The sequence below is a fragment of the Muntiacus reevesi genome, chromosome 3 (genome assembly GCF_963930625.1).
Source record: "Muntiacus reevesi chromosome 3, mMunRee1.1, whole genome shotgun sequence".
Lineage (NCBI taxonomy): Eukaryota > Metazoa > Chordata > Mammalia > Artiodactyla > Cervidae > Muntiacus > Muntiacus reevesi.
Genome location: NC_089251.1, coordinates 264,739,609 through 264,752,157, shown reverse-complemented (window position 1 = coordinate 264,752,157; position 12,549 = coordinate 264,739,609). Strand labels below are relative to the sequence as shown.

Below are 12,549 nucleotides of genomic sequence, written 5' to 3'. Positions count from 1 at the left end.
AACGCTTAACATCACTCATGTTTGAGTAATGCAGATCAAAACCACCATGAGATATCACTTCACACCCACCAGCCTATAATCAAAGAGACAGATAATACCAATTACAGAAAATGCAACGTGTATACATTGCTGATAGGAATGTTTAAGTATGTAGCTGCTTTGGAAAACAGTCTGGCAGCTCTCTTAAAAACAGAATTACTGTTAAAAATAGAACTATATGGGCACACAATTCCACTCCTAGGTATATACCCAAGACAACTGAGAACATGTCTATAGAAAAACTTATACATGATCGCTTGGCGCAGCAGCATTATTCACAGTAGCCTCAAAGTGGCAATAACCCAAATATGCATCAACTGATGAATGCACAAACAAAATGTGGTCTGTCCATTGGAGGAACTATTATTTGGAGATAAAAAGGAATGAAGTATTGACATACGCTCCAACAAAGATAAGTCTTGAAAACATTATGCTAAGTAAAAGAAATTAATCACAAAAGACCATATATTACATGAATCCCTTTATATAAGCTATCCAAATAGGCAAATCCACACAGACTGAAAACAGATTGATGGTTGCCAGGAGGTAGGGTAGGGGATAATGGGAAGCAATTGCTACTGGCTGTCAGGTTTATTCTAGGGGTAATAATGCTCTGAAATTAGACAATAGTGACAGCTGCATAATTCTGTGTATATACTAAAACCTACCACATGTCCACCTTAAAAGGTTGACTTTTATGGCACGTAAGTTATATGTCAACAATAACTACACACACACACACATATGGCATATTTTAATTTCTCTATGTCAATATTCCTTAGAAGCAGAATAAATGTTTCTTAGAATGGCTAAGTTCTTCAGAATTTTTAGTATAAAATTTAATCTTAAAGCCAATAAGTTATTTCAAAAACAGTGTACAGAAGTCTCATGAATATTTCCACTCCCAGAATTTGCTGGGAGTCTACAAATCAGTTGAGAGTGGTACAGAAAACAGTGATACTTAAAAGAATTTTACTGCCTAATACAGAGACTACAAAAATGTAAGCAAACCATTCTCTTTCAAAATCTGAAACACTGCTTACCAAGTACACTGCTCTTTGAAAGAAAGTTGTGGTCTCTAGGATTTTGTGCATTGTAATGGTTTCCAACTCATCAGGGTCTAGCTGCTCCTTTTCAAAGGGTATTCCATTGAATAGGACAACAGGCAGTGGACCAACTCCAGTCTGTTCATAGTAACTTCTTGCTTCCTGAAACATATGGGACCAAAAACAGTATATTTTTGTCATTCCTGGGAAAAATGGAACAAAGCATATTTTTTACACATACATGTTCTAACAAGAAAAATAATCAACAGAAATATAGAATCCAAGAGATAACTATAGAAAAATTCTTTTAAAAATACATAAAAAAACTAACACAACATTGTAAATCACCTATACTCCAATAAAAATTAATTTCAACATATATATAAAGAACATCATAGTTAACATCCTACTAGGTAAATCTAAATTTAAAATTACTGAGTTTTAATAAAACCACAAAACCTTATAAATCAAGAAGTGGTTGCAGGTGGGGAAGAGGGTACTTTTAAGCAGCCCAGGCTAACAGCTCTGAATTATATACACTACAGCCCAAACTACACAACAGACCTTTCTACAGTGATGGAAATATTCTACCTTCACCGTTCAATGCAGTAGCCACTAGCCACATGTAGCTACTGAGCATAAGAAACTAATTAGTTTCCATTTTAAAAGCCCATGTGACCAGAGGCTACCATAATGGGTGGTACTACTATAGATTGTCATAAATTATTAGTGCCCCTGGGCAGATAACCTGAGATGAAATATTTACATCCAATTCTAAATTTAAAAGGGTCCATATCACTAAAAAAGAAACTGCACCTACAGAAACCAAAACAAGGCTGGTGAAAAGACAGTGCTCAAAAAATCACTCTATATGTACTGTACAATGTACAGTGTACTAGTACTTAGTACTTAGTACAATGTACTAAGCTCAATCTTTTTTTTCTTCTCAAGGACAGAAGAAGATCCTTGGCAGGGAAATATCAGATGAACAAATATATCTGAGACTTTTCCAACAATCAATATAAGGTACATTCCTCCAGATACCAACCACAGACTCAAGACTAAGGTTTTAGAGTAAAAACTATGTTATTACCCAAGACATAAAAAGTTCATAAGACATTCTTGTTAAACACCTTATAATTGATATTTTCTGAAAATAGCAGAAATTCAAAGTATATAACCTTTTTAAGACAGCACGAAGAGAAAAATGTGGTAACTGATACCAGTCATAAGCTTAGTTTCAGATCTAGCCACAGTGGTAAATGATACTACAGACTTCTACGATGGACTATAATGGGGCACTGTGAGAAAGACTGTGATCTCACCGTTTCTCTACACCATTCTAGGTTGATCTCTGCCATTTCTCTATACCATTATTAAAACTTTTCAAATGTACACCCCCAGAACTTACATTAATTCTGTTCTTTGACATCTCACCTATTTTAAAGAAGTTCCTAGATACCCAATTTTAATATACTTTGAGCTCTGAAAATTTACTGATGGATTCCCCAAGAAAACAAAACAAAACCCACATTATAACTCTCAGTGACAATAGGAAGTAAGTAACATTAGCTTTCTCTGAAAATGGTAATTGAGTAAAAGTCAAGAGTGGGAGGGAGATGCTTTGACTTTCCATTTTCACAACCTGCAAAAAGATTATCAGACTAAACAACAGAATGCAGGCCAATAATCCAAGTCACACTTAAAACTTATATATGAGAGTTTCTAGAAACTGATCACTAAAAAATGCTAATTATACACAATTTTGAAACACTGATTACAGAGTCACAAATGAGTCATTCATAAAAGATAACTGAGATTAATAAAGACTCAGAGTTAATCTGCCATTAGTAAAATGTTGGCATGAATAATTTAGAATTTTCTTACTTTGGCTTTAAAAGATACAAATATGCACCTATCAGACTATATGCTCTTTGGTTCAAAAGATCTACTTTAATTGTACTCCCTAGTTTTAGAAACAATTACTTCTTTCAGATATCAAACACGGAAGATAACAATGCTTCAGATTTATAGCAAAAGACTCAGATATTTGTAAGTATAATAACACTTGCCAGTTGTACTCATTTCTCCTTTAAAAAACATGCACTTATTCCTTCTTTTCAAAAAAATCTATTTTCCTTGGGCTTTTTCATATGAAGGGTACATGTCCTGCAAAAATCTTAAAAAATTAAAAAATCTTACTGATCATTAGATTCTTAGGACTTCTGGGAATCTCACAATAACCTTCTCTTGAAAGTATGCGATTACTTAGCTAGGAAATTATGACCTGTTTATATGAGAAGGCCCGCTAACCAGTACAGATGAGGCAAATGGCCAAATGGGAGAAACGACTGAGGAGCTGGGTCTGTGATACTCTCACTTGATTCTTCAGCAAAATCAAGATTTCAGTACATAAAAGACACCATGTGAAAATACCATTTTCTGTGAACCTTATTTAGGGAAAGTTAGATATAGATTGGGCTTCCCTGGTGACTCAGACAGTAAAGAATCTGCTGTAATGCAGGAAACCTGGGTTCGATCCCTGGGTCAGAAAGATCTCCTGGAGAAGGGAATGGCTACCCACTCCAGTATTCTTATCTGGAGAATCCTATGGACAGAGGAGCCTGGCAGGCTATAATCCAAAAAGAGCTGACAAATCTGAAGCAACTTAGCATACAGATACAGATTATACAACTTATTTAGATGAAACTGTTTTATAAATGTAAAGAGCTAAATGTTAAATTCTTAATGATATCTATCTCTTTTACTGATCAATTTCTATATCAACAGACGTAAAAGAATGATCACCTCAAATTTATTGCAGTGGAGACTGCTTCTTAAAACATTTTTCACACATATACACAAAGCCAATATTGGTTGTGAGAATTTCTTCATTTTTCAATCAATGTATAATCTGCTAAATGAAATCAGAGCTTTAGATTTAACATATTTTTCTTCAGAAGTAGGTATTTCTTTAATAGTGCTTGCTAATTATGCACTATATGGAAGAAACAGGACAGCAAAATAGTATGCTATTTCCTTATCATTTTTGTATCTATGTATTTATATTAGCTATCACTGAAAGCCTGTATTTCAAGAGTGAATTATTCATTTGAATATAAATGAAAATTCAAGAAGATGTAATAACTGATTATCTGTTGCACAGGATAAATTGATCATAAGAGGTAAATTTTAGAATGTTATCATTTCTTTTAACGTAACAATTATGTTTCAAGTATTGTTTTAGCACTATTAACATATGCCTTTTCAAGTTTAAAAAGGCAAGTTGGGAGGCTTTACCATACAGGACAGGTATCAAGGTACTAGTAATCCATGCCCTAGAAGCTTAATACTCCTTCTCACATTATTATGCTTTAAAACCATTTAATATTATAGAATATGTCCTTCATCTCTAATACATCCAACTCTGCATATGTATCATTAAAGAATATGTTATTAATAAAATATATTATAAATATTAAAAAAAATCCTTTCCTCCAATTTGTCCACATTATTTGTCCACATTATGAAAACATTATTCAATGTTTTCAAGCAATTCCTTTTGATATAGCAATCACAATAAAAAAGGCAACACATACTTTTTCTTCAACAGGATAGAAAATCAAAGTTAAACATTTTCCAAATGTGAAACATGAGAAAATTCCATTAATTTCCTCAAATATTCTCAAAGTGGCCCTTCTTTCCTTTTATTTCACTTTTTCTTTTTCTACAGAGTACTACTCATGTTGGTTGTGAAAGTGTGGAAAAAAAAATCACCAGCACGTGCCCATACCAATATTATTTCATTAAAAAATAAAAGGAAAGTGACTGAACAAAAGGTTGCAATACAATAATGGAAACATGCTCACTCTAAACTGAGTAGATTTCATGACCAGCTTCAACTTCAGACCCAACTGGACAGTCCTGAAACCAGGGAGATTTAACACTGAGACAGGAGTGATCTGGGGGCTTCCCAGGTGGCTCAGCTGTAAAGAATCCACCTGCCAATACAGGAGATGCAGGAGATGTGGGCTCGATCCCTAGGTCAGGAAGATCCCCTGGAGGAGGAAATGAAAACCCACTCCAGTATTCTTGCCAGGATAACCCCATGGACAGAGGAGCCTGGCAGGCTACAGTCCATGGGGTGGCAAAGAGTTGGACACAAGAGTGACTGAGCATGCAGCAAAGGAGTGATATCAGTTTCACGACTGAATAAGACATCCCTCATTAGTGCCTCCCTCACAGAAAAGCAATGATTTGGCATCCATCCACAGGCAAAAGTGTCTTTGTGGGAGCTCTGGAATCCAGCACCAAATGCCAAGTGGCCCGGGAGAAGTGTTGCCCACCTATGCAGCAGGGAACAGCAGACAGACCTTGACAACGACTATGGCCTCTGCACTGGCCTTTGAGCTGGCTCCAGGGAACTCCTGGGGAGAACTATCTCAAGCAATCGCCCATGGGTAAGATGCCAAAGAAGGTCTAGGTTTCCAGCAGAGAAGTTCCAGTACTTTGTCCACTGGACACACTGGCAAGACTAAGAGAAGCAGTCTGACTTTATTCATATCACTCTCCTCCCAAGTCAGCACTGCTTAAGGACACAAGAGATCTTCTGAGCCTACGATCTCTTCTACAGGGGAAGTTAAGAGCAAGGGACTGAGCACTCAGCTTCCCCAGCTATGCAAGATGCTGGCAAAGAGGCTCATTTCTGTTCTGCCCTATCCAGAACACAGAATTATGAGCAGCTTCACCAAGTGGGAAGGGGCTGGGAGAGCAGCAGACAGTGCTCTTCTGGCATTTAAGGAAGGCAGATCCTATTTACTGCATCAAGAAGCCCACCTAAGAGCCACCCAGGACATCTCATTCACAGATCCCCCCCAGATGGCTCATGGGCACCCTACAGTGCTCTACACACCTTTACCCACATAAACCTGCACACAGTGGCTGGCTCCCAGTGTACAATCCTGATTAACGGCAGCAAGAGTGAACTTCGCCAATGGCTAATGAGGACATACAGAAAGCCAGTCCACATCCGTGGGCCAGAAACAGACAAAAATTTGAGCTGTAGTGCCACTTTGGGAAAAACAAAAAACAGGGGCCTGTCAGCACCCAGCCTGGGGCACTGTAGAATCAAGAGGAGTTAAACAAGCTTCAAAAATCTGCACAAGAGGGAACAATAGCATGAAGTAGGTGTACCCACAGATGTTCTGAGAAAGCCTCAGAATTCCTAACAAGGCTGGAATGAAAGGTATTTTTCTCCCAAAGCAGAGAGCAAAGACTGGGAGAAGTGACTACTTTTGGTAACAACATAAAAATGCAACAAATACAAAAATTATTCAAGAAACTATAACATTACCTAAGGAGCATAGTAATCCTCCAGTAACCAATCCTGAAGACATGAAAATCTGCAATTTACACAATAAGGAATTCAAAATAGCTGTTATACAGGGAAACTCAATGAGCTACAAGACACAGAAAGACAATTCAGTAAAATGAAGAAAACAATACACAAACAAAATTAGAATTTTAACAAAGAGAGAGAACATAAAAAAGAACCAAACAGAAATTCTGGAGCTGAAGAATATAATGAATGAAATAAAAAACAATATAACATTAACATCAGAGTGAAAGCAAGTAAAGGAAAAAAATCTACAAGTTAAAAGAAATTTTGCAATTATACAGTAAGAGGGCATCAGAGAAAAAAGAAATTAAAGAAACTTAACTCTACAATGACAAGAGTATTCAGATGAAGCATGAGAGAGCCTTCAACCATGAATTTTGTAGCAATGACCTCCACGCTCAAAGAGAACACAGAGTCACTAGAATTCCCCTCTAAAGATGATGCAGTTTACACATGAAACTCCATCTTTCTGTTTTTCAATATAAAGAATATGCTGATGAAAAGCAAAAAAAAGTTTTAAAAGTAACTAAGGCTATAATAATTTGCTATTAAATATACATGGTAAAGAATCTGCCTGCAATGCAGCAGACCTGGGTTTGATCCCTGGGTTGGGAAGATCCCCTGGAGGAGGGCAGGGTAACCACTCCAGTATTCTTGCCTGGAGAACCCCCATGGACAGAGGAGCCTGGCGGGCTATTCCATAGAGTCACAAAGAGTCAAGTACGACTGAGCGACTAAGCACAGCACAGCACATACAATATAGAATTAAATTGTGATGTCCAAAATAAAAAGGAGGAGGGAACGAAAGTAGTTTTTATAAGTGATCAAAGTTAAAGCATCAACATAAAAGAGACTGTTAATATCTACAAAATATTTTATGTAAGACTCGTAGTAATCACAAAACAAAAATCTACAGTAGGTTCACGAATGATAAAGAGAAAGTAACCAAAGCATACCATTATGGAAAATCATCAGTTCACAAAGGGAGGCAGCAAGAGAGGAAGAAAAACACAGGAAATACAAATCAGCCTCAAATAACTAATGAAATGGTATTATATGTCACTTACCTATCAATAATCACTGTTACTGTATTAAATTCTCCAATCAAAAGGTATAAAATGGCTGGACAGATTAAAAAATAAGACCCAACTATATAAGCCTACTTATTGTTGCTTTAAGAACACACAAAAAAAAAGAACACAAAAAGACTCAAAAGTGAAAGAAAGGATAAAAAAGATACACTATTCAAGGGGAAACCAGAAGAGAGCAGAGGAAGCTATAGTAGTGTTCAGTTGTCTTAATTTTGTTTGAAACAATTTTAATAGACCATATTATAGCAGACCATATTGTCCCATCAGCAAGGATTTCTCAAAAAACTTATCAATATTGGTGAGTTTTTGCATAGCCACTTTAATACTGAAGATGGGAGGAAAAAAGCAACCTTTCTAACGTAATTATGCTTTATTCAGAAAGGTAAAAACAGAACTGAAACTCAAAAGAAGATTTGTGCAGTGTATGGAGAATGTGGAATGTGCCATGACTGTGTGTCAAAAGTGGTTTGCAAAATTTTGTGCTGGAGATTTCTCACCAGACAATTCTCCACAGTTGGGTAGACCAGTTGAAGCTGACAGCAATCAAATTAAGACATAAATTGAGAAAGGGAAATAGCTGACATACCAAAAATATCCAAATCAAGCATTGAAAATCATTTTGCACCAGCTTGGTTACATTAATTGCTTTGATGTTTGGGTTCCACACAAGTGAATAAAGCCTTCTTGACTATATTTCTGCATGTGATTCTCTATTTGTAATGAAAACATTCCACTTTTAAAACAAATTGTGACAGGTGATAAAAAGTGGATATTGTACAATAATGTGGAATGGAAGAGATAATGGAATCACCACCAACCACACCAAAGGCCAGTCTTCATCCAAAAAAAGTGATATTGTATATACAGTGGGATTAGAAGGGAGTTCTCTATTATGAGCTCCTTCCAGCAAACCAAACGGTTAATTCTAACAAGTACTATTCCCAATTAGACCAACTGAAAGTAGCACTCAACAAAAAGCATCCAAAATTAGTCAAGAGAAAATGCATAATCTTCCACTAGGATAATGCAAGGCCATGAGTTTCTTTAATAACCAGGCAAAAACTATTATAGTTTGACTGGGAAGTTCTGGTTTACCTGCTGGATTCTCCAGACATTGCACCTTCGGATTTCCATTTATTTCAGTCTTTACAAAATTCTCTTAATGAAAAAAGTCTCCACTTCCTGAAAGGCTATAAAAGGCACCTGGAACAGTTCTTTGCTCAAAATGATAAAAAGTTTTGGGAAGATGGAATCATGAAGTTGCCTCGAAAATGGCAGAAGGTAGTGGAACAAAATGGTAAATATGCTGTTCAATAAAGCTCTCAGTGAAAATGAAAACACGGTTTTTATTTTTACTTAAAAACCAAAGGAACTTTCTGACCAGCCCAATAACCATTACTATTTGCAAATGACATGATTTTATGTGTAAAAAGCTATAAAGATTGCACTAAAAATTGTTAGGAATAATAAACAAATGCAGTAAAACTATAAGATATAAAAACATATAAAATATGTTGCATTTCTATATGCTAAGCACAAAGAGAAATTAACATTTATAATCACAACAAAAACAATAGAACACCTAGGAACAAATTTAACCAGGTGGGTGAATGACCTGTAACACAGTGAAAACTGTAAGATTGTTGAAAAAACTGAAGAAGATACAAATAAATGGAAAGATATTTCATGCTCACAGATAGGAAAAATTAACCCTGTTAAAACACTTGTATTACCTAAGGCAATTTATATTACAGATGCAATGCAGTCCCTATTGAAATCTCAAGAACATTTTTCATAGAAATAGAACAAAAATTCTGAATTTATACAGAAACATAAAAGACCCTATATAGCCAAAACAATTCTGAGAAAAACAACAAAGCTGGAGATATCATACTTCCTAACTTCCAATTATATTACAAAGCCATAGTAATCCAAACAGCATGGCACTGGCAGGAGAACAGATACATAGATCAATGGAACAAGAAATAACAGCCCAGAAACAAAACCAAATATATAGGGACAATTTATGACAAAAGGGCAAAAAACATACAATGGAACAATGATAGTTTCTTCACAAATGGTGTTGGGAAAAATGAACAGCCACGTGCAAAAAAAAAAGAAAGAAACTAGACCTCTGTCTCATACCATATACAAAAATAAACTCAAAATGAATCAAAAACTTTAATGTAAAACCTGAAACCCCAAAACTGCAAGAAAAAAGAAAGGCAATATGCTCATTAACACTGGTCTTAGCAATATTTTTCTAGATATGTCTACTCAGGCAAGGAAAACAGAAGTAAAAATAAACAAATGGAATTATATCAAACGAAAAAAGTTTCTGCACAGCAAAAAAAAAAAAAGAAATCACTAAAATGAAAAAACAACCTACAAAATGAGAGATATTTGCAAATAATATCCAATAAGAGATTAATATGCAAAATATATATAAAGATCTCAAACAACTCAAAACACCACCAACAACAACAAAAACAACCTGATTAAAAAATGAGCAGAGACCTGAATAGACATTTTTTCCAAAGACATACAGATGGCCAACAGGCACATGAAAAGATGTTCAATATCACTAATCATCATGGAATACAAATCAAAACGACAGTGAGCTATCACCTCATACTTGCCAAAATGACTACTGTAAAAAAGACAGACAACAAAAAATTCTGGTAAGTATGTGAGATGGTTGGATGGCATCACTGACTCAATGGAGATGAGTTTGCGTAAACTCCGGAGTTGGTGATGGACAGGGATGCCTGGTGTGCTACAGTCCACAGTGTCGTAAAGAGTCAGACACGACTGAGCAACTGAACTGAACTGATGTGGAATAAAGGGAATCCTCTTGCACTGTTGGAATGTAAACTGGTGCAGCCGAGATTCCTCATCAAAGTTAAGAATAGAATTAGCATATGATTCAATAATTCCACTTCTGGTTATTTATCCAAAGAAAATGAAAATACTAATGCAAAAAAATATATGAACTTCTATGTTCATCATGACACTGTTCACAATGGCCAAGATACAGAAACAACGCCAAGTGTCCATCAATAGATGAATGGATAAAGATATGAGATATACACACACATACTATAGACTGCTGCTGCTGCTAAGTCACTTCAGTCGTGTCTGACTCTGTGCGACCCCACAGATGGCAGCCCACCAGGCTCCCCCGTCCCTGGGATTCCCCAGGCAAGAATACTGGAGTGGGTTGCCATTTCCTTCTCCAGTGCATGAAAGTGAAAAATGAAAGTGAAGTCGCTCAGTCGTGTCCGACTCTTAGCAACCCCATGGACTGCAGCCTACCAGGCTCCTCCATTCATGGGATTTTCCAGGCAAGAGTAGACTGCTACTCAGCCATAAAAAGAAGATGAAATCTTGCCATCTGTGACAACATGAATGGACCTTGAAGTTAATAAGCTAAGTGAAGTAAGTCAGATGGAACAGGACAAATACCACAGGATTCCACTTATATGTTAAAGATAAAAATCTAATAAACAAGCAAAGCAAAATAAATGAACAAACCAAACAAAAACAAACATGTAACAAAGTAGTGGATACTGGAGTGGAAGAAATGACTAAATAGGATCAATTGTATAGTGATGGATGGAAACTAAATTTTTGGTGAGCAAGTTGTAGGGCACACAGAAGTAGAAATAAAATGTTGTACACAAGAAACTTATATAATGTTATAAATCAATGTTACCTTAATAAAATCATATTAAGTTAAATGAGAGGAAGGGAGAAAATGAAAATAAACCGAATGATGAGAAAAACAAAAAAGTGAAAGGCTAAAAACAACTGGTGCTAAACTGGATGTGCATAAAACTTGAGAGGGAAATTATAGAATCTAGGATTCTGTACTCAGATAAAAGAGTAATTATAAACAATGCATTCATTATCAGTATGGTTTCTAATGAAATGATAGCTCAGATCTCCAAGCAGATGAATCAAATGTGTTGTGTTTCATTCAAAGAAATGAAAAAAGTTGGTAAATAAATAACTCTTACTGTTTTACATTGTTTCAGAAACATATTTTGATTCCTTGCCTTAACATTTATTTTCAATAAACTAACCACCATGTTGTCAGGAAGCATTTAACAGGAGGCTTCCTGTGTGCTGTTTCCGATCTGTCAGGAAACCTTTGGCCCTTATTAATTCCTGAATATTCAGGAATTAAGAGGAGAGGCACGTCCTTCCCAGGGCTGAGGAATCCAGACATTTCCTTTGTTAGTTTCTCATTATGGTGATAAGTACCCTCTTCCCTCCTTAATAGGGATCGCCTTGTATTTTGTAAGTCTGGAATTTTAATCTTTATCTTTGCTGAGAATAACCACCTTGTAAGACAGTATACATGCCCACACCATGTTGATTAAAACACCTTTGCTCCATCAGAGCTTTGGTCCCCGTGTCTTTCTTTCTTTCTCTCTCTCTCTCTCTGTCTATTTCTGGCTGATTCCCTAGAGCGCAAAAGCCGGCTGCTTAACCCAGGGAATATTAGCCTCTTTCCTTCTTTCACTTTCTCATTGTCAACTCCGGACCACGAGGTTCCAGTCCATTAAACCAACACCACGTTACTGTTTGCAATAAAGATCCTTCACTGTATTTACATGTCTCATTATTATCTTTAAATAAATATTTTAAAATATTTCCCTATATCTTTAATATCAGACTTTGCCATTCTGTTTATTACATTTCTTACTGCATTTCCACCTTTAGCCTAAACAATTAAATACATGACATACATTAGGCTATGTGCATCATGCCCTAACAAGTATACATCATATACATCCAACAGCTTTTATCTGGAACATAATCACATAAGTACTACCATTGCATGATAAAGATAAATTATTTTTCAATTTAATAGTTAATAGACCAGCTAAAAATCAGTGATACATTCACAAAATTGAAAAATAAACTATATTTGCAAAGATAAAAAAGTGATCTGGTTTCTAAATGTTTA

The 12,549-nt window shown here is 35.8% G+C and overlaps 1 protein-coding gene across 1 annotated transcript in view; it reads right to left on the bottom strand.

The window, feature by feature from the left end:
* The window catches only part of UGGT1 (UDP-glucose glycoprotein glucosyltransferase 1), a 110,252-nt gene that overhangs the window by 58,376 nt on the left and 39,327 nt on the right, over window positions 1–12,549 (bottom strand). Inside the window, exon 18 of the mRNA XM_065931991.1 lies at window positions 1,083–1,247. Coding sequence (XP_065788063.1) covers window positions 1,083–1,247 — 165 coding nt within the window. The remainder of the gene's footprint in view (window positions 1–1,082; window positions 1,248–12,549) is intronic.